The sequence below is a fragment of the Pelobates fuscus genome, chromosome 5, assembly GCF_036172605.1.
Source record: "Pelobates fuscus isolate aPelFus1 chromosome 5, aPelFus1.pri, whole genome shotgun sequence".
NCBI lineage: Eukaryota > Metazoa > Chordata > Amphibia > Anura > Pelobatidae > Pelobates > Pelobates fuscus.
The window spans coordinates 327,393,624-327,415,796 of record NC_086321.1 but is presented as its reverse complement, the minus strand read 5'-3'; the positions used below and the strand labels follow the sequence as shown (position 1 = coordinate 327,415,796).

The 22,173-nt window shown below is 42.8% G+C and overlaps 1 protein-coding gene across 1 annotated transcript in view; it reads left to right on the top strand.

Moving 5' to 3' along the window:
- The window catches only part of HNRNPM (heterogeneous nuclear ribonucleoprotein M), a 30,078-nt gene extending 11,599 nt beyond the window's left edge, over nucleotides 1–18,479 (top strand). The window contains exons 4-16 of the mRNA XM_063455655.1: nucleotides 410–417; nucleotides 502–595; nucleotides 2,066–2,371; nucleotides 3,297–3,450; nucleotides 4,020–4,069; nucleotides 4,418–4,478; nucleotides 4,947–5,036; nucleotides 5,787–5,828; nucleotides 7,614–7,694; nucleotides 14,929–15,018; nucleotides 16,117–16,796; nucleotides 17,356–17,407; nucleotides 17,979–18,479. Coding sequence (XP_063311725.1) covers nucleotides 410–417; nucleotides 502–595; nucleotides 2,066–2,371; nucleotides 3,297–3,450; nucleotides 4,020–4,069; nucleotides 4,418–4,478; nucleotides 4,947–5,036; nucleotides 5,787–5,828; nucleotides 7,614–7,694; nucleotides 14,929–15,018; nucleotides 16,117–16,796; nucleotides 17,356–17,407; nucleotides 17,979–18,142 — 1,872 coding nt within the window. The 3' untranslated portion in view covers nucleotides 18,143–18,479. The remainder of the gene's footprint in view (nucleotides 1–409; nucleotides 418–501; nucleotides 596–2,065; nucleotides 2,372–3,296; nucleotides 3,451–4,019; nucleotides 4,070–4,417; nucleotides 4,479–4,946; nucleotides 5,037–5,786; nucleotides 5,829–7,613; nucleotides 7,695–14,928; nucleotides 15,019–16,116; nucleotides 16,797–17,355; nucleotides 17,408–17,978) is intronic.
- The last annotated feature ends 3,694 nt before the right edge of the window (nucleotides 18,480–22,173 follow it).

The window sequence follows — 22,173 nt, the reverse complement described above, 5'->3', positions numbered from 1 at the left end:
TACTGCCGTGGCCAAGTATAATGACACTTGTGAATGGGTTTGCAACTATAATATGTGATTTTTAACTTGCAGCGTTATCACAAACTTCAGACATCATTGAAATCTGTACTATCTTGGATGTATTTATTTTCCATTAATAGACACTTTTTGTGTAGTATTTTGAAAAAAGATTTGATTCTTCTGGCTCTGTTCCATTTAGTTAGAAGTTTTGTCAGAAATCACATATTTCCTTGCACTCAGTGACTAGTTGTAAAATCTTGATTTCGCTGGAGTGTTTGAGTAGCAGAGCGCTGTGCTATATCCTTCATTGTGAACAGCCCAAACTATAAAAATATGTCCTCGTTCTTACTATTAAAACTAATATTTTCTTTTTGTTTTCTCCTCCTCTTTGTACCTGTGATCTGCTCAGGGATGTGCGTAAGTATCTTTTTATTAAATATGCTGCTTTAATATTTTTTTTAGGTTGTGCATTGCCTAACAATCAATTTCTCTTTTATTCAGTTCTGTGGAGTTTAAACAGGAGGACAGCATGAAGAAAGCTGTACAAGTTCTTAACAAGCATGTTCTCAATGGAAGACCATTAAAAGTCAAGGAAGTACGTAATGTGTAACTATAGTAGGACTTTGTATAAACTTGACTTACTTTATAGGGAAACATGGTGCCAGGAAAGAAATGTTGTAGAAAGAAATGAGGTGCAGATGGGGTTTAAAAAAAAAAAAAAAACACCACCTTCTGTCACTTACCTGGGTCCAGCGACGATGTCCCTCAGAGCTGATTTGAGTCCGCCTCCGTTACTCCCCTGCCGACATCAGCAGGCGGGGGAGACATATAATGCCCATGTCCGGCAATGACCCTGAGCGCATTAGGTTTTTCCCATAGGAAAGCATTATACAATGCTTTCCTATAGGGATTCAGATGACGCTGGATGTCCTCATACATAGCGACCAAATATCACCTAACAGCCCAGAAGTCCCTCTGGCAGACAGTCTTTAGAAGTGGATTTACCCTGCAAAGCTAATATTCAATAAACTGAAGTGGTCTGGGTGTCTATAATGTCCCTTTAAACATTTTACACAAAGCTGTATTAGGACATGCCATTTTAACTGCCAAATTTGATGTCATGAACAAAAAGCATTATATAATTCAAATGAATATTCTTATTGTTCAGTGCTTGTAAGCTTGCATGTGCAAGGAGAAATGCAGCAGATATTTAAATTTTTAATGATTACTAAATTCAGGCAAACTCAAAATTCTGTTTTTTTTTGTTTTTGTTTTTTTGTTTTTTTACAAATGCATTCACAGCCATTTCCATTCTTGGCTCGGAATAAGGAGTGAATAGTGATACTAGGATGATTATCAATGTGCCTGAAAATGAAGCAGACATGGCTGGAGGAACTACTATGTCTTGAATAGTTGTGTTGCTTAGAGAGTCCCTTTAACTTTTAAGTGTTATTCAAGAATTCTGCACTGCAAACATGTATTAGTTTAGACCCACAATGATCAAGCTTCTGACCTGAATCATTGCACACCTATAAATAGTCTACTGGAGAGATTCTGTAGAAGCAATGATACTGTGGTGAAACCTGCTCTAGCTGTGTTTTATGAATTTAAAGAAACACCCAAAACCCCTAAAGAACTTGAGAAATCTGCACTTTTGTAAATCACCTGAGTTGCATCCTCTTTACTGTCAGACAGTTGTGAGGCTTTTAATATTCACTTGCTCAATGTGGAAGTGATGGTTTGTCATACAGAAGCACTGGATTCAATACCTTTTTTTTGGTCTCCCATGGTGTTGCTGTGTAAAGAAACCTAACTTGTCGCTAGAAAAAAGATTAAGAGCTTACTGCAATTGAATCAGAAGTAGTTAATGGCATACTGTTATAGGGACTGTATATAAAATTATATTGTATTACCTGTTTGTAACCGTTTTGACAGTAGTTTTAAACAACGTAATCTGTGAGCTTTTTCTATCTGGCAACTTAATACCTTATTACTGTGAAAACATTTATATATAATAAAATGTTACTTTAACCTAATAATGCACCATATGTGATTCTTTCTTCAGGATCCTCATGGAGAGCGTTTAAGAAGAGCTGCACAAAGCATTGTCTCTCAGGGCTCAATAGGCATGAGTGGTCAAGGTCCAATGGGCATGGGTGGTCCAGGGCCCATGGGTATGGGAGGTCCAGGGCCCATGGGAATGCCTGGACCAATGGGTATGGGCGGTCCCGGACCGTTAGGAATGGGTCCTGGTCCAGCTGGTGGCAACATGAATATCCCAGCCAGCATTCTCAACAACCCTAACATTCCTGTTGATGTGATCCACGCCTTGCAGTCAGGAAGGCTTGGGAGCACAGTCTTTGTTGCAAATGTAAGTATTCTGTGCTTTCCATGTGTAATCTTGAAATTGAAAAGCAGCTCTTTGAGAGCTGAATTTCTATCCTTTTATTATTAGACTTCTAAATGCATTATTTAGATATTCAAAGGAATTGGAACTATGCTCGGTTATATTCTCTGGAAGCTATTGTGATGTTTTGCGTTAAAGTTAAATGCAGTATCATTAACACAATGTACTTCTTCCTGTGTAAATACAAAGTAAGCATTTAACTGTTCGTTTGAGCACTCTTCAAATATGAGATTTTTATTGCACAATCACGTTAAGATCCTTTTATGCATTCTAGAGGCTGCACTGCCTCCTGAACAACCTTAGCAGAAACTATTAATTTTTGCTATGAGGCACAGTTTAATCTGACGTGAGGACGTTGGCTATTCTTGCAGCCCATGTACTTTGTCACTTGAGAGAAGTGCATGTATCTGAAACACTACACTGTGCCACGGCTTCTGGGTTTGGGAAAACTCCAAAAATCTTATTGGGGCAAGTGGAAACTTTCTGTTAAGTTTTACTTGTGGTATTAAGTTTTTACATTTTGGACTTCAAAAAAACTAAATTAATTCAGTATGTGCAGTTGGCTATACAGTATACAAAACAATCGGGGGGGTCTGATTTGCACTTGTAATGCAGATCCAGTTTTGGTTACAAACAACTCTGACCTGCCTTCAAAACAGACGTGCTCACATTTTTGCATGACCTCTAGCAAAGTTAAGGAAAATAATATGTGAACTGCCAGGTGGTCATTTTTAGGCTAGTGAGGCAAGCTACTCGTGATGAAAATAAAGTGGTGACAAGGAACACAGGTTTACACTGGAAACAATACAATAATTTTTTTTACGGTCTTTCAAAAGCTGGTTTGTAGTTGAGGTGAACTTAAAATGATCGTTGGTGTGTTTCTTTATAGCTTGATTACAGCGTGGGATGGAAGAAGCTGAAGGAAGTATTTGGCATTGCTGGAACTGTGATGCGAGCCGATATATTGGAAGATAAGGACGGAAAGAGCAGAGGGATTGGCACAGTTACCTACGAACAGGCAATTGAGGCAGTCCAGGCAATCTGTATCCTTGAATCAAATTGAAACATTGAATATTAATGACCTCATATTTACACACACATATTGATTATCTTTTTAAATTGTACTTTGACGGTGTACAGTTTATTCCTCTATATGCTATGTAAATAAAAAATAAAAAAATTGTATTCTTTATTTTGTTGTGCTAAGATTTGACAGGCAAGCATTTCATGCCACAATCGCAAATACAGACAGTTCAAGAAGCAAAATACTGTGGCATGTAATAGAACTGTAAATTTTTAGGTAATAAACAGGCTTTCTATGTGAATTTTACACATTATAAAGTTTACAGCAAAATGACAAAGTAAATTACCAAGTTACATTACGCTGATGTTTGCATGTGTCATTGTGTCCCACTGTATGAGTGTCATTCTATGTATCTGAATATTTTTGTAGAGTGGGGGGGTTGCTGTAAATTATGTTATTACATGCCAGGGAGTGTGGGGGGTGCAGGGTCTAGGGAGCCCAAACAAAATGCTTGCTCAGGGTCCTATCAATATTAGATGGCCCTGGTAGTAATACTTGTAATGTAAAACTTCCTTGACTGACTGATAGCTATGTTCAATGGCCAGCTGTTATTTGACAGACCTATGATGGTGAAAATGGTAAGTCTCTTTGTCATAGACAAGTGATTTTACTTTTTAATATTTTTTTTTGTATTTGTTACTGAAACATTACCTTTGTATTTTAAGCAAACTTAAATATTTAACCTAGTCATGCCACAAGTGAGGTTAGCAAAGATTTAATCAAGTGACTTGGTATAAAACTATGACCAGCATGTGTTGTCAAGCATCTCTTGCAGGAATATTTGTCTTTTTTTTTTTTTTTTGTATTTCTACACACTGAATGGTCAGTGTGTCAATGGGAGATGCTAAATTAACTGCTAAAACATTATAAATACTGGTATAGGCAGTGCTGTGATGGATTTGTGAATTTCCAACTATATTTTGTAGGATGATAAAGCCATGCCAAAAGGAGACATGTTCCCTGCTGATCGCCCTCCACAACTTCCACGTAAGTAAATAACAGTGCACTTGTTCATCATATATGTGCATCTGAAAAAATGTTTATCCATAGATATAATTGGTGAACTTAAGCCATGTTTGCCAACAGTGGCATTCAATGTCTGCTAAAAAGGCAGGATCTAAAAGCAGGAAATGAAACTAAAGGACTGGAAGGGTAGGAAGGAAAAATTACTTGATTAGAAATGAAAACCCATATGGTGACTGTTTTTTAATATTGGCACAAACTGCTTGTCCTGAACGGAGCGGATATGAAAGTAAAACTGACATGGTTATAATATAACAGACAAAGAAGGGGAGAGGGAATTGAGAGAGGGCACTGAAAGATATGAGAACTTTTGGAGGACTGAGATGAAAGAATTATGAGTGGTAGAACAGGAATCTAAAATGAGTTTCACTTTAACATTCTGTGGGATGTCTGTAAATGCCATAACGTCATGTTAAAATCTATATTTTGTAGGTGGTCTTGGAGGCATTGGGATGGGTCTAGGTCCTGGTGGCATACCGTTGGATGCCAACAATTTAAGAGGTTCAGGTGGAGGTCCTGGTGGTGAGTGCCTTTGCTGAGAAGAATTTAGATGTGTCCTTGCAAAATGCATCCCAAAAACTTCCTGTTTTACATCCGTATTTTAGTAACCATATTTCGGTAGCCAACCTTTTTTGCCAACAGCCAAGCTATACATTGCTGGTGACTTGCCAGCTTCATATACTTACCAGAGAAAAGGGTTTCCCATGCAACATTCTGCCTCAGCCATGCCAGTTTATACCAACAATGGGCAGAGGTGATAGGCCTAAAGCTGCCAGCTAACACTGCACTTGAATTACTACCACTCACTTTTGCTCAAACTATTGTGCAAGCATTAGCCTGAGCTGCAGAGAAGGGTGAGCATCTGGGAAGACACATTCAGTATAAACGGTTTAAAAACCAAAAACAAAGTTTAACACATAATTTGGGGACTCCATGCGTTTGCCCCTTTAAAGGAATAATATAGGGTTAGGAATCCAAACCTGTATTTGTTATGCTATAGTGCCCAACTGTCCCCCGTTTGATACAAGTCTACTTTTTTTTTATTTAAATGAAACTAAGAGAATAAAAGCTTTTTCTGGTACTATGTTGCTCACCTCTCCTCCTTCTGCAATGTTATTGAGGAGGAATGGTATATATCCTGTCCTAGTAGATTAAGATAAAAAAATCGATATTTTGCTAAGGAGTCCCTTTCTTTATAGGCTTTTGTTTCTGTAATTTTTATTTAAAAATTTTTTTTACGAATGCTCAATAGTAACTTTTTTTATTGTCTAGGTTTGGGCATGGATTCCATGAGCTATGGAATGAACAAAATAGGTAAGTGCATTTTACTATGTACCCTTTCCTGCTCCCTCGAAGCAGGAAGTTTTGTGTCATTTAGATACCGTATTTATCGGCGTATAACACGCACTTTTTCTCCCTGAAAATAGGGAGAAAATCATGGGTGCGTGTTATACGCCGATATCCTACATTTACTTACCTGTCTTGAAGCGTGGGCCGGCTTCACAGCGCGCACCGCGGAACTGGAACTTAAATTTCAGGTTCCGGTTTCCAGGGGGACTGAAAGGAAGTGTGCACACTATTGTGTGCACACTTCCTTTCAGTCCCGCCGGTACTGGAACTTAAATTTCAGGTTCCGGTTTCCGGCGGGACTGAAAGGAAGTGTGCACACTATTGTGTGCACACTTCCTTTCAGTCCCGCCGGAAACCGGAACCTGAAATTTAAGTTCCAGTACCGCGGTGCGCGCTGTGAAGCCGGCCCACGCTTCAAGACAGGTAAGTAAATATGGGACAGAGGGAAAGTGCACTAGGGGACACTATGGGAGGGGGGGGGGGGACACACTATGGGGGGTGGAGAATACTATGGGGGGGGAGAATACTATGGGGGGGGAGAATACTATGGGAGGGGGGAGAGAATATTATGGGGGGGAATACTATGGGAGGGGGAAGAGAATACTATGGGAGGGGGGGAGATTACTATGGAAAGGGGGGGGAACACTATGGGATGAGGGGGGGGAATACTATGGGAGAGGTGGAAATTTCCTGGAATTTCCTTCTGGAAATGAGGTGCGTGTTATACGCCGGGGCGTGTTATACGCCGATAAATACGGTACATATAGAAAGAACTATTTGTTTATGCTCCATAATACAGAAGTTTTAGTCCTCTTCTTTTGCCAAACTTTCATTTTAGTGACTCTAATTTGTAGGTAAGCTAGGAGACTGACTTTTTTTTTTTTATAAATGTTTTTATTTACATTTTTTGTCTTTTTTTAAGAAAGTTTAGGGGTGTCCTGTGAGTGTGTGTATGTATGTGTCTGTCTTCATGATGGGTAATAGAAACGCTTTCGGTAGTACTTTGTTAACTTTAAAATTTGCAAGTAGTGAAATTAGCTGCAATGGCTAGCAATTGCAAAGAAATCATATTAAAAAGGAAATTTCACTTCCTCAATTCTAGCACAATCAAATAGCTTGGCTGTTGGTTGTGGGGGAAAACAACTCTGCAAAGTGGAGTAGCACTTAATAAATATTGGATGTAATCTGCATATCACAAATATATGTAAATGTATTCACACTAAAGAAGCATACTTAAAATACATTAACTCAGTTCGTAAAATTGTTTCCACAAGACAATCGTGTGGATTGCATAAGGATCTGAACTATATTTATAGGCAACTAGAACTTACGGGGGTGCTAAAACTCTGTCCATTTACCCCATGATTATTATCCTGGCTTATAGGTTTTGACTGTTTTCTATACCCTATTATCTCTGTGTGGCCAAAATGTTATGCACTGCCCGTGTTAATTTATTTAAGTATGCTTCTTTAGTCTTAATTTACATATAATTTATATATTTTGTGCAATTATCTAAAAGGCTTAATATATTTCTTATAATCCTAAACCGAGGTGAAACAGCAAAGAGCGGTCACTCTTGAAATTTTAGCATGGGTACACTGTTCCTGAGCAGGAAACAAAAGCATAATAAATTGTGTATTTTTCACTTGTTAGTTTAGAAAAAGTACAGTTAATTATTATTTTTTTTTTTTATAGAACTTGTCTTGATCATGTATTATAACTCTTGTAAAACTTTTATATATGCTTTAGGTCTTGAAGGACCTCCTATTGGTGGAAATGGCGGTCTGAACAGATATGGATCAGGAATGGGACTTGGCAGAATGAATCCTGGTAAGCTTTACAAATATCTACTCCTATTATTTGTATTGAGGGGTAAACAGGCAGACTAATTTTCTATTTAAATCTACAAAATACATTCAGGTATAACTGTGCAGTTTGTGTGTGAAGACTGAATTTTCAAACAAAACATTTTAAATGCAACTAATAGACTACTAGTTTTGCCTTGGTGGCTGCCAAAAAAGATCTCCTCCTTCGGTGTCCAAAATGGCTGTACAAAGCCCATGCTTCTGTAATTGAACAAATATATGGGAACACAATTGTTTCTATTTTTTTTCCCATTTCATATAACTAGATATAGTAAAACGCAACACCTATTGATAGTGTGTGTAAATAACGTCCTGTTTGTATTTCGAAGGGAATCGTAGAAACATTTATATTATTGTATAATCTTAGTTTGGCTTATATTAACATTACACGGTTACACCTCAGTTGCATATACAAAGAAGGCTATGACTGTAATCACAGAAGAATTGACTTCTATCAACTTCAAAAAAATGGCAAAATATTATGTTGCTGCTTGATATAGTTTTAGATGTTCTACTTATCTTGTTGCAATAATTTGTTGATCCACAATTGTACAGTGTGCTTTATAAATGGAATCTGCTTGCTACCATTCCACTAGTTTACAACAAATTCCAAGCATGCATTGCTAGTACCCTGGCTTTTTTGTTGTTGTCAATCTTTCTTTTATTGAGGCATGTGATTATGGTGGTACAGAATAACAGGAGGGAGACTTGCAGGGATTATACAGGTTATAGACATCATTACACATTGCAAAATCTCCTAAGATTAACAACCTCGTTTTATATTTCATAAACATGCTTAAAACAGGCGATTAATTGTTATACTTAAATAAAAGTTTAAACAAGCTGAGAATTTACATCTGGCTCAACAACATGTAGATCTCGAGGATCAACAATAAGGTAGCTGCCCGAGCCCAAGATTATGACAAATGAAAAGACTGCAGAGTGACATGCATAGAGACAACGTGAATGGTAGGGCCATAAGCACTTATTATGAAATTGCAAGTTTAGTTAGTCTAGCTAATATAGTATAAGGGTCGATTTGGACATCATGCTGTGTGTTACTAAAATTAAAAAGGTTATCAATGGACTAAACCACTTCGTCTACCCCAGCTTCGGCTGAGTGAGGATGATTAGACTGATAAGGTTAAGTTGGGGCACATATGCTAAGCTAGGCATAAGGGGGGGGGGGGGGGGTCGGGTCTGTTGATAGCATGAGAAGGGGCAAATACCACCAATGGTCTGCCACACAGGCTAGTCCTCAACATGTCCAGTGACAGGGGGCCAGATCTGGACCCGGAGTCCCGCTTGCTTCCGATGCCTTTAAGCCGCTGACCAGAGTCTCTGTTATGGCTATGCTGCTTTCGAGGGCCGCCCATCCTCTACATGAGGCCTTGATGGGCACTCGCGCCCGTGTGCCATTGGACCCATCTTCAGGACCGTGGGCCCAGGGTTCCGCCGGGCCCCTAGCTTCTCCCTGGGTATATGGCAGGCTGTGGGGGGGGGGGGGGGGGGGTTCCTCCCAATGAGCACCCAGCCCAGATGAAACGTGTGCGGACCTCTCGGCAATGCAGTATCCGTGAGCGGTATTTGTTGGGCTCTCTGTCAGGAGTATCTCGGGGTGTCTGGGCCCGTACCTGATAAGAAAAACCAAAGAAAAGAAAAACGTTACCTGCGCTTTCTCCTTAATCCCTATGTATATTTAGACAAATGGAGGTCATTTAGTTGCTCCAATGGCCATTGGAGGGAATGCCCGCCTGCCAAAAAGGTCTGCCTTGACGTTGGCAGGCGGGCATTCCCTCCAATGGCCATTGGAGCAACTAAATGACCTCCATTTGTCTAAATATACATAGGGATTAAGGAGAGAGCGCAGGTAACGCTTTTCTTTTCTTTGGTTTTTACTATATATTGGGGCTGATGTGTGTTGTAGTCCTTGCTGCTTAAGCGCAGGACTTCTCTCTTTTTGTATTTGTATTTACTTTGTATCACACAGCCTGGTAACAATGCTGCTACCCATCCCATGTGTTCCCTATTAAGGGTTAATAAGTATAGGGGTGTATATAAAAAATACCCCTTTCTGTCTCATTAGAGATATCTTTGCCAGAAGCTCAAGGAAGCAGGCTGAAGGGTCAGTGTTAGGACCCGCTTAGGGGGGTCTGCCGTACCTGATAATGCCTCGTGTGCCAGAGCGCATGGTGGCTGCAGGTCGTCTTGTGTCCGAGAGTGCTGGTCTCCGCCATCTTGTGTGCGGGTCCAGGCTGCATGTCGGTGCTTATGTGGAGAGCTGGTAAGCGTGGACCTTGCATCCGCAATTTCTCTGGACTTTAATGCTGCTTAATAATGTGGGTCGTTAAGTTCAGGCAACCCTGTGTACCGTGCCAGGTCGTTTCAGTTATCGGCTTCATGCGATCACCGCTCTCGTGGCCTCCGCCATCTTGGCCGCGTGTCTGAGGCCTGCATGGTGGTCTGCTAGCGCCTCCACGTGTAGTTTAAAGCATGGACCGGGATCACCCCCCCCCCCCCCCCCCCCGGTCCGGGGGGGGGGACAGGACCGGGTCCGCCGTTGCGCTTTGTGTGCTCCGGGCTCCGTTGGGCAGGATAGTGGAGCGGCGGCCGTCCACTCAACTCACCGCCAGGCAGGCACCCGCTGGTTGCTGCAGGGTACCCCTCCTCCGGGGGACTGGAACTCCGCGAGCAAGCCTCTCCCCGGCTCCGGTAGCCCGTGTGCTTTGCGGGTCGAGGTTGGTGGTCGCTGATTTCAGTTTAATGATTTTCAAGTTAAATTGATTATCTCGTGCGGGAGCTGTGCTTGCCTGCGACTGCTAGGCTCGGCGGCCCGCCCCCGTACCCTGGCTTTTTTTTTTTTAAATTCTTTATTTTTGAAGTGCAAATAATTTACATACAACTTGTCACGCCCCAACAGCTTGTGACAGAAGACAAAATACACAGCTTGTAATCAGTAAGGCAGTGAGAAAACATGCACAATTTTTAAAGTTACAAAGACAAGAGTAGGTACATGCTTGTTATCGCTATTATAGAGTGAGATTAAAACGTAGATTCTTAGGGTATTCAATTCTATCAAGATTCAATAGCGATTGTAAATGATTATTTATATCTTTCTCAAGCAATATAGATTCGATCAGATTGTTAGTTAAAGCGATACATACTAGCAAAAATCGTGGTTACAAGAAGTGGATTAACATGACTGGCTGCAGTTAGTGGCATGCTGAGTTGGTACATCATCCTAATGAGTGAACAAACTATGAGGGTGCATTTCGTTATATATATACACATCGATCTCTATCAGACTGTACCAGATATGTTATCAAAATACAGTTATGCAGTTTAGCAATACCAGAATACATTTGCTAGGGTTTTAGTCATGAAAGGCAGGTGAAGGGCATAGTACCAAGGCTAAGCAGTGGGTCTAGACACATAATTTGAGGCTGCATCAGTACATGTGGAGATGCCTAAGGCTGCAATGTGGCTGACTAAGCGTTAAAACACATATAGGCTAGGCAATAAACGATGACTGGCATACCGCACAGCGCTCCAGAGGCAACGTGGGGGAGAGCACCGAGTCCATGTGCGCTGTAAGGCCTTTAGTGCGGCCGGTGGCTACCCCCCACAGGTAATCAGTCCAGTGTTGGCTTAACCGACACCCATGTCCGGTATGCTCCTGCTGCGGGCGTTTGACTTCTCCAGGGTCAAGGTGCGTTTTGGGCAGCACTCACCCTTTCGTTGGCTTCGGGTCGGTTCAAGGGCTGGCAACTTCGGGCTCCAGGCCCCATGACCCAGAGTGTCCAAGTCCTGTTTTCTACGCAGGCGGTGGAGGGTCCTGTTGCGTGCTTGTTTCTTGCGGCGGGGTTTTTTCCGCCCACTTGGTGCTCTGCTGGGTAAGCGCCCCTCTGACCCTCGGTTTGCGTGGGCTGGTCTTGGGCTTGGTAGATTGCTGGGTAGGTTTTGTGCCTGTTTGATAGCCTTCAGCGTTTGGGCTTAGGCCTCTCTGGGTGTCCCTTTGTCTGGGTCGCTGTGTGGGTTGCATTCGCCTCTCCAGCTTGGCCCAGAATCGGGCAAATATCTCGTCGATGCCCTGGAGTGTTTGCTCCACGTGGTCCGCTGCTGTGTGTGAGGTGAGTATGTCCGCCATCTTGGGCAGCCCAGGGGAGCGTAGCTGCTGCTGGTCTGAGTCAGCCTGTCTTTCATTGTGGCGGGTGTCTGCCGCCCAGGTGCTTGCCAGGTAGGACCGGGATAACTCCCGCCGGTCCAGGGGGGGAGGGGACCCCTTTAGTCGTGTGTCACCTCCGGTTAGAGCCGTAGGAGAGCGGCCGTCTCTCCTCGGCCCAGTGACCGGTAGGCCGCAAAGCCCCGAGTCCGGTTTGCCAGCGGAGGAGCGGCCCGCGAGAGGTATCCCCGGAACCGCCGGCATGTCGGGATTAGGTCGGGTAAGATTCTGCAGCTCGGTAGGCTTTTGGCTCGTTTTGCTGTCGAGTTTAGTATGCCAGACACAGGAGCTCATGCGGCACACGTCTGGACTGCTCCGTGGTCAGGCTCCGCCCCCCGTACCCTGGCTTTTTAATGGGTCCCACAGTCTTTCTTTTCTCCTCCTAAATTTTGTCCAGTTGGTCATATAGAGCAGTGTTACCCAACCCCAGTACTCGTGACTCACCAAAAGTCCAGGTTTTAATAAAACAGGGAAATACATAAATCCTGGATTGTTGGTAGGCCATGAGGACTGGGTTGGGGAACTCTGCTATACAGAACTTTTCTAAATCTGCAAGGTCATGGACATATATAAGGGGAAACTGCACTTTGACATGCAAACTGGTATCGTCTGTCTATTATATGCACCTAAAACATTGTTGGAATTAACAGACATATTCTACATATTTCAGTGTGCGACATCTTATATAGGTCACTGCTTTAACTTTTTTTTTTTTGAATTTTTTATTTTTGTTGTGCATAAGCAATTAACATCCGCTTATGAGGTACCCCAAAGGCAATCCTCTAGCGTTTCATATGCAGGTTCTACATTGGGTTACATGAGAGACATGCACATTTTTGTCATTTTTAAAGTCACATAATGTGTTACAACTGCGTAAACATAGATATTAACAAGTCTAACCATGGCACGAGTATCTGCACAATTTTAACCCCTAACAGGTTAATAGTCACAAGCTTAAGTTAACGGTCAGGTGCTTCCAGATGATTTAGTATATATGCAGGGAAGATTGCTTTGTCCCAGGCTAGTAGTGGCTCAAACATTTATATTCACAGGGTAAAGTAAAGCGATTATTCAGTTGCAGATTATTTAAATACAAGCTAGTACTAGGCTATGGCATCTGAATGCTGAATAAAGTCAAAATAAACAGGCTTCACAATGCTTGGTCTTAGTGGCGCTCAGGTATGTGATTAGCAAGAATAATACTAGGCTACGAAAGGTCTTATGCCTGTCTTAGTGGGTTGGATTGCGTGAGTTTGATTGCGTGAGTTTCAACATAAAAAGATAAAACTAATGCACAGCTAATTCGAAGCCATAATAGAAGTGGGTCATTAGGTAGTAATAACAGGATTGATAACCCATTTAACTAGGCTGCCCTAGCGCTCATTGCTGAACTTAAAAAAAAAATGGTATTGCCTAAACAAACATGCATATTTATACAGTATTGACTTGTGGGCATGGGTGATACTCAAGCGTCCAAGATCTAGGTGGCAAAGTTCTCCGGCAGCGGAATCAGGCACAGGGCAGACATGCCGCTTGTAGGGAGGTAGTCCAACGTGCGGGCATTTTCGCCGGTTGTCTGTGCTTGAGTTGCAAGGTACTGGCTCAGCCTATGCCCCGGTTCGGTCTCAGGCTTAGGGGGTGGTGCGTGGATAGGAGGCAGAGTTCAAGCAATTCCTCCCCACAGCCCCGAGCCGTCGTGAAGGCCTGCGCTTCTGGGCTTCGTACCTGGTCACTCACGTGGGAGGCCGAGGTCTTCCCCTGCAGGGGCCTGCTTTGGATCCCGGTGGGTGATCGCCGCCTGCGGCGTCGGATCTTCAGCGGTGCTGGCCGGTGCCCCGGGTGAATCCTCCTGTGCTGGCAGGCTGTTTGTGCCTCAGAAGGGGATCTGGGATGGAGGTGCAGCCATTGCAGTGCGTTTGAGGTGGGCCCAGTGGAATGCTGATGCTCTTCTTTTTCGGCCCAATATCTGTGCTGTAGGCATCCCTTTGGTCTGCTCAATGTGGTCAGCCGGCACTTCTCTGGGGCAGGTGTCTGTAGAAGTCGGATGGCGTTGGATGGCTGCCTCTGCAGCAGGCTCCATCTTACTGGTAGGTCGCACATGTGGCAGGCGTGCGGCAGCCATCTTGAGGGATGCCGCCGGAGAGTGTGCCGTTGCAGATTGCTGGCTTGCGGCCCTGCTTGGAGTGACGGTAGTTGCTTGGGCAGACCGGGATAACCCCCCCGGTCCAGAGGGGGGGGGGGGGGGGGGGGACGCCAGACACCGGCAGGAGACCCGGGAGAGCGGCCGTCTCGTCCCGGCTCAAGCTTCCACACGCCTTGGGCCTTTGTTGCCACTGTAGGTGCCGGGCTGACACCTAAAAGGTATCCCCCCGTAGCTCCCGATCCGGGGATCAATGTGATCTGCTTAGCGGGTGGGTGGGGGGTGTGAGCCCCCAGTTAGCCCCGATTTTCCGGCCCCAAAGCGGGAGCTCAGACGGAACATGTCTGATCCCGTCGGCGGTCCGGCCCCGCCCCCCGCTTTAACTTTTTTTTAAATGGATATTGTAAACCCTAAAGCCGCTATATAGCTTAATGTAGTGTTTATGATGCAAAAAGTGTCACTGTGGTCTCACCATTATACATCTTGCAGTTTCTGAGGAAATGCTTTTATATTTGTCACAAAGGACACTTAGTAGCTGTCACTCAGACAGCTGCTAGAGGTAGTTTGTTGCGTCCTGCAATCTTTGCATCACTTCCCATAGAGATGCATTGAGTGAATATCTGAGGGCATTCTAAGTGGCGCAATGTTCCTTTTAAAATCTTTTATGGCTTAAAGAAAACCAGATGTGTCAACCTGAAAACTTATGAACTTGTGTGTTCTTCCTGAATACGTAATTGACTGTGATAGGTTAACCATACAAAAGTTGATTATCAAATATTGATGAATATTACTGTTTATATTTCATGTGTTCATAAACGGTCTCGTCTCCCTCTTTAGACATTGACCGTGGATTGACAGCTGGCTTTGACAGAAATGAACTGAGTTCCTTATCCAGAGGTTACAGTGACCCTATTGATAGAGGGTTAGGTACGTTTTATGTGTGTTTTGTTTTCTTTGAATTGTACTTAAATATTTTAAACCCGGTTAGCTTCAAATGTTTACAAAAAATTGCATAGTCTTCGTGATTAGCACTGTGGTGCTTTTAGTATGCTTAAATTGAGCATTTTCCTTGTGCACTTTCATGGTCCACAAAACATTGGTTTTCTAGCCCCATGCCAAATACGGCATATATTTTTTGTCTTAATATTAAAATAAATCACTAAATCAGTGCTATGGTAAAGTTTATGGACAGAACAATATTTAGACATTAAAATAACAAATCCTCAGACTTTGGAAGTACCTATCCCCATATCTTAATACATATTTGCATGCACGACAAATGATGCAAGGTGATCTTGTGAGGCACTAGGTGTGAAAGTGTGTATTGTGAGAGGGCTTGACAAAGGAATTGGAGCTTATCTTAAAGGGACACTACAGCTTATTGTATTTGTTTTGGTGAGTAGAGTCATTCCATTCAGGCCTTTTGCAGTAAACCCGGTCTTTTCAGAGAAAATGCCGTATTTAACAGCCTTAGGGATACCTCCACTGGCCACTCCTCATATGGCTCCCAAGTAGAACCGAATGAGCATGTGCGGCCAGAGCCGCGAGTGCATTAAAAACGCCCCCTAGGAAAGCACTACTCAGTGCTTTCCTGTGGACTTCAGCTTCTCACTGTGATTTCTCAGAAACTTCTATATTTTCAGCTGCAGGGTTAAACCTAGAGGGACCTGTCACTAAGACCATTTCATTGAGCTGAAGTGATCTGGGTGCCTATAGTGGCCCTTTAAAGATTAAAATGTGATCACTAAGGATCCTAAGCTTAAATAGAATGTCCTGCTTATTTTGAAATTGCAGCTCAACACAGCCCTGAATTTGTTAAATGAATGAAAACTCAGATTGCATAATATAAAATGTTGTTTTTTTTTAACCTGTGCCACCACTTTGAATTGAAAGAAACCTGAACACATTTTAACTGTAGATTGATTAAATGGCTTATAACATTTACCAAAAGTCAGTGTTTGAAGATGATAAAAAATATTTACAAAAGTGTCTTTGTGGTTTTTTTGTTTCCCTTTTTTAATTTAGGTTCTGGAGCAAGCAGTCTTGGTTCCACCATTGAACGACTGAGCTCAGCCATGGGGAGAGGGGGTGTAGACAGAGTAGGATCAGACATTGACCGAATGGGGCTTGTCATGGATCGCATGGGTCCTAGTTCAGATAGGATTGGCTCTGGTATTGGTTCTTTAGGAATGGATATATCCACCAGCATTGATAGAATTGTAGCTTCTAGTTTAGACCGCATGAGTACTGGTATTGGCTATGGTGTGGACAGAATGGGCTCTAATATGGATAGAGTTGGCTCAAGCATAGACAGAATGGGGTCCAATTTGGATCGTATTGGCTCTGGTATAGATAGAGTTGGTGTTGGAATGGACCGTTTGGGTTCCTCATCACTGGATAGAATGGGTTCAGGACTAGATCGTATGGGGCCTGTTATGGACCGATTACCACCAGTTGACCGCTTAAGTGCTAATTCTTTGGGCAGGGTTGGGTTAGATCGCATTGGCTCAAGCTCTTTGGACAGAATGGGTGCAGGTCTGGGGATTGGTTCTAGCATGGGATTAGGGATGGGTTCAAATTTTGACAGGCCTATGGACATGGACCACAACAAGTTTGGAAGCAACTTTGGAGGATCCTTTGGAGGAACTGGCAATTCTCGTCCAGGTGCAATGCCCCGGAAGGGATGTCAAATCTTTGTTCGAAATGTAAGCGATTCTTTGTTTGGAATGCTATTTCTGCCTATTCTTTTCCCATAGTTGGGGCATGCTATGCTGTCCTCCCGGGAGAGGGGCGGCTTGGACGGCTGCTTTAATGATTGCTAATAAAATGGGAGCACTCAGGACATATTCATCAAGACTAGCTTCTAACTATATTTTGAAAGACTTCTGTTTTCCATACTTTACCATGTAAAATTCAAGTAACTTTTTTAAGACTGAATGAAAACAGCTTTGCTCATTTCACAGATCCTCTGTAGAGCAGTTACTGTTTAGATAAAGGTCACCAAGACCTGGTGTCCTGTGTTGGCTGTTATAATGCCACAAGCCTTTCGTGTCGAGGGCTGTTGGCAATACTGCAGAATGTTATAAATGTCAATAATTGTTTGACTTTATATGTGGAAATCCACACTGTGGTCAATTCAGGAATCCAGTTGTCTGAGACAGAACTAAACTTGATGTTCATCATGTCAAATATATTAATGTTCCAATAGTTTGTGGTTTTGGTATATCCTTTGGTGTTGACTTAATCTTATTCTCTCCTCCACAGTTGTCTTTTGACTGCACATGGAAAATGTTGAAAGACAAGTTCAACGATTGTGGTAAGTTGCCCTTCTGCTTATTTCTTGTATATGTATTGAAAAAGCATGGCTAAGGGGTGTTACTCCAATCAAAGACAGTGTTTTAATAATTCTTTTTATTTATTTTTTGTATGACATCACTTGGGAGGCTGGGACAGCATGTGCTGGAGGAGGACTAGCCCTCCAGGACATGCTGTCCCAGCCTCCTCAGCGATGTCATACAAAAAAAATAGAAAATGGGGTGCTATGGAAGGGGATGGGGGGCTATTTAGGGGGGGGGGGGGGTTCAGTGCAATACCACCTTTGGTCATCTGTTGGTGCTATGCATGCTGACTGATGCAAATATTTGGATTTAAGTTAGCCAGGCTGGACTGGTTAATGATGCAGAAATTGAGTTATAACTCAAATCGCAAAATTCTTTAACGCTGTCTCAATACTGACTCTAAGTATCATGACTGCTTTAAATTGCTGAAGTACTTTTGGTGCTTGGAATAACCCTTTATGCTTGTATGAAGGGAAATACAAAACCTTTTATGTATACAATAATTTTGGCGAACTACCTTTTTAAACTTGGTTTACTGCATCCTTTCAGGCCATGTTGTGTATGCTGATATAAAGATGGAAAATGGGAAATCCAAAGGCTGTGGTGTGGTGAAATTTGAAAGCCCAGAAGTAGCTGAAAGAGCATGCCGCATGATGAATGGAACCAAACTTGGAGGAAGAGAAATTGATGTCCGAATGGACAGAAATGCGTAGATGGGGCTTTCTTTATAGCCTTTGTTAGACTTTTTTTTTTCCTCACTTTTTTTATGTAAGAATCGCTGCTATAGAGGCAGACATGTTCCCACTATGTTTAATTTTTGTTTTATTTCCCAGTTTAAATTTTATTGTGACCAGTGTGCACATATTTTGTAGTTGTAAAAGTATGTTCATTTTTGTGAAACTACAGAAATAAAAAAATACATTTTTAAAAAGTTTCTTTAAATTGTCAATATCATAAATGACCTGACCATCAGCATGTCTCTAGCTTTATATTTTGTATCATTTAATCATATGCATGGTTAGGTTTCAATTAAAATATTAAATTTATCATATGTAAACTGTTTATACAGTGAATTCTGTATGCCATTTAAAAGGTGTATGTGCTATTAAGAGCTTAAATGATCACTATATGGTCAGGAACACAAACATGTATTCCTGACCCTATAGTGCTAAAACCAGCATTTAGGTTGCTTGCCCCTCCCCCCTTCTTAGTCCCCCTATAAAATTCTCTTTATTGCCAGTGCTGGCTTTGCCCCCTTTGTGACATCAAAATGGCTGGTTTTTAGTCAATCCAATGCTTTCTCATAGGGATGGGCTAAAATCGGCACAGGACTCTAAAGAGTGGCCACTTGGAGGTGTCCCTAGGGGCAATGTAAACACTGCCATTTTCTGAAAAGGCAGTGCTTACATGAAAATGCCTGAAGGGGAGCTATTATACTCACCAGAACATGTGCCCTTTGTATCTTAAAGGAACACTGTAGGCACCCAGACAACTTCAGCTCATTGAAGTGGTCTGGGTGCCAACTCCCATCACCCTATCATCAAGCTTGATTATCTCAGCCATGGAGGCAGGGCCAGCTGCAGCAAGACCACCACAGTGTGGGGGAAGGGGGAGAGAGAGGAAACTGAGTAAAAACACCATTCCCATGCATGCTATTGAAGGGGGGATGGTCACCTAAACATACACATACTCATAGGACAGACTCACTCGCGTTCATTCATTCACTGGCAGATACACATACACTAAAAGGGTGAGCGAGGGAGCCGAGCAGAAAGATTACAGCTCTTTTGCTGCCTCCATTACCTACAGTTAGCCTATTGCCTGTCTCCCATTGGCCGGCCACCCTCTTAACTTTTCTATCCCTAAGCTGGCTGGCCACCCAACTGCCACGATTAAATTCCGCCTGCCTCGGATGGAACAGACTGACAAATACCCAGGCATCAGGACAACAATGGGATTTGTTGAGCTGTGTAGACTGTGCTTCTAAATATGTCCTCACTTGGGACAATACCAGTTTACTTGAAATTGATTCAGCCAGTGGATTGTAGGATTTCCAAAACTCTTTTGATGATTCTCCAGTCTCTAAGTGCTCCCGCAGAATCAGGATATCATCCAAATAGTGGAAAATGGCAAGTCCTTGATCGTAAATCTGTGCAACCATGGAAGTTGTTTAATTTGTAAAATCATTTAAGCAGGGTCCTCGTATTCCTATTATTCCTGTAAAATTGTCTAATAGGTTCTCATTTGCTGGCAAATTCCTCCCTAATAACATTATAAAGCACAACAGAATAAGTTGGTTCTCTATAAATATATATACACTGCTCAAAAAAAAAAGGAACACTTAAACAACACCATGTAACTCCAAGTCAATCACACTTCTGTGAAATCAAACTGTCCACTTAGGAAGCAACACTGAGTGACAATCAATTTCACATGCTGTCGTGCAAATGGGATAGACAACAGGTGGAAATTATAGGCAATTAGCAAGACACCCCCAATAAAGAAGTGGTTCTGCAGGTGGTGACCACAGACCACTTCTCAGCTCCTATGCTTCCTGGCTGATGTTTTGGTCACTTTTAAATGCTGGCAGTGCTTTCACTATAGTGGTAGCATGAGATGGAGTCTACAACCCACACAAGTGGCTCAGGTAGTGCAGCTCATCCAGGATGGCACATCAATGCGAGCTGTGGCAAGAAGGTTTGCTGTCAGTGTAGTGTCCAGAACATTGATGCGCAACCAGGAGACAGGCCAGTACATCAGGAGACGTGGAGGAGGCCATAGGAGGGCAGCAGGACCGCTACCCCCGCCTTTGTGCAAGGAGGAGCACTGCCAGAGCCCTGCAAAATGACCTCCAGCAGGCCACAAATGTGCATGTGTCTGCTCAGTCAGAAACAGACTCCATGAGGGCCCGATGTCCACAGGTGGGGGTTTTGTTTACAGCCCAACACTGTGCTCTTCACAGATGAAAGCAGGTTCACACTGAGCACATGTGACAGAGTCTGGAGACGCCGTGGAGAACGTTCTACTGCCTGCAACATCCTCCAGCATGACCGGTTTGGCAGTGGGTCAGTAATGGTGTGGGGTGGCATTTCTTTGGGGGGCCGCACAGCCCTCCATGTGCTCACCAGAGGTAGCCTGACTGCCATTAGGTACCCTTGTGAGACCATATGTTGGTGCGGTTGGCCCTGGGTTCCTCCTAATGCAAGACTATGCTAGACCTCGTGGCTGGAGTATGTCAGCAGTTCCTGCAAGACTAAGGCATTGATGCTATGGATTGGCCCGCCTGTTCCTCAGAACTGAATCCAATTGAGCACATCTGGGACATCATGTCTCCCTCCATCCACCAACGTCACGTTGCACCACAGACTGTCCAGGAGTTGGCAGATGCTTTAGTCCAGGTCTGGGAGGAGATCCCTCAGGAGACCATCCACCACCTCATCAGGAACATGCACAGGCGTTGTAGGGAGGTCTTAAAGGAACGTGTAGGCCACACACACTACTGAGCCTCAGTTTGACTTGTTTTAAGGACATTACATCAAAGTTGGATCAGCTTGTAGTGTTTTTCTACTTTAATTGTGAGTGTGACTCCAAATCCAGACCTCCATGGGTTGACAAATTTGATTTCCACTTTTAAATTTTTGTGAAGAAATGTGAATGTGAAGAACAAAGTATTTCAGAAGAATATTTAATTCATTCAGATCTTGGATGTGTTATTTTTGTTTATTATTTTTTGAGCAGTGTATATAAAGTTGTTGCACTTGTTACAACAACACACTATTTAGCACACTAAATAAATACAAATAAAAGTGGCTTGCCTTGAATGTCTAGAGTGACTAATTTTGAGTCTTCTAGCTAGTCTATAGTGGGAAGCTAAAAATAAAACCAAATTCTAACCATAAAACCACTGATACAACTTAATTATTCTTAAAATGACCCAAAATATTATAGAAAAAATTAATGAATGACTGTAATAAATGTAAACAAAAAAAACGAGCAAAGAAATGCATGCCTGTAACTAAAATAGAAATATTGGCACCGAACAACCTGAAAATGCACCAGGAATACTTGTCAAAAGTTCATCAACCTAAACACTGGTTCATGTACATGTCCCAGGAATGTCACTGCAACACACCTCTAAGAGGTGACCTATAGGGGGCGACCTTTGTTGAGTAGTATCCTGGATTTTCCATGGGGAGTAGTGATGTACCAAACTGTTCGCCGGCGAACATAGCGTGTTTTGGTTCGCCGCCGCGGGCGAACACATGGGCGGTTCAATTCGTCATCATTGAGCAAACTTTGACCCTGTGCCTCACGATCAGCAGACACATTCCAGCAAATCAACAGCAGACCCTCCCTTCCACACCCTCCCACCTCCCTCCCAGCATCCATTTTAGATTCATTCTGAAGCTGCATGCTTAGTGAGAGGAGGGAAAAGTGTAGCTGCTGCTGATTAGATAGGGAAATTGATAGGCTAGGGTATTCAGTGTCCACTACAATCCTGAAGGACTCATCTGATCTCTGCTGTAAGAACAGCTCCCCAAAAAGCCCTTTTTAGGGCTAGAACATCAGTCTGCTTTTTTTTTTGTGTAATGTAATTGCAGTTGCCTGCCTGCCAGCTTCTGTGTCAGGCTCACAGTGCATACTGTGCCCATTTGCCCAGTGCCACCACTCACTCACTGCTGGTGTCACAATAGCTTAAGCTTGCATTTAAAACCAAAAAAAGTTTTTCACTGTAATAGATTGA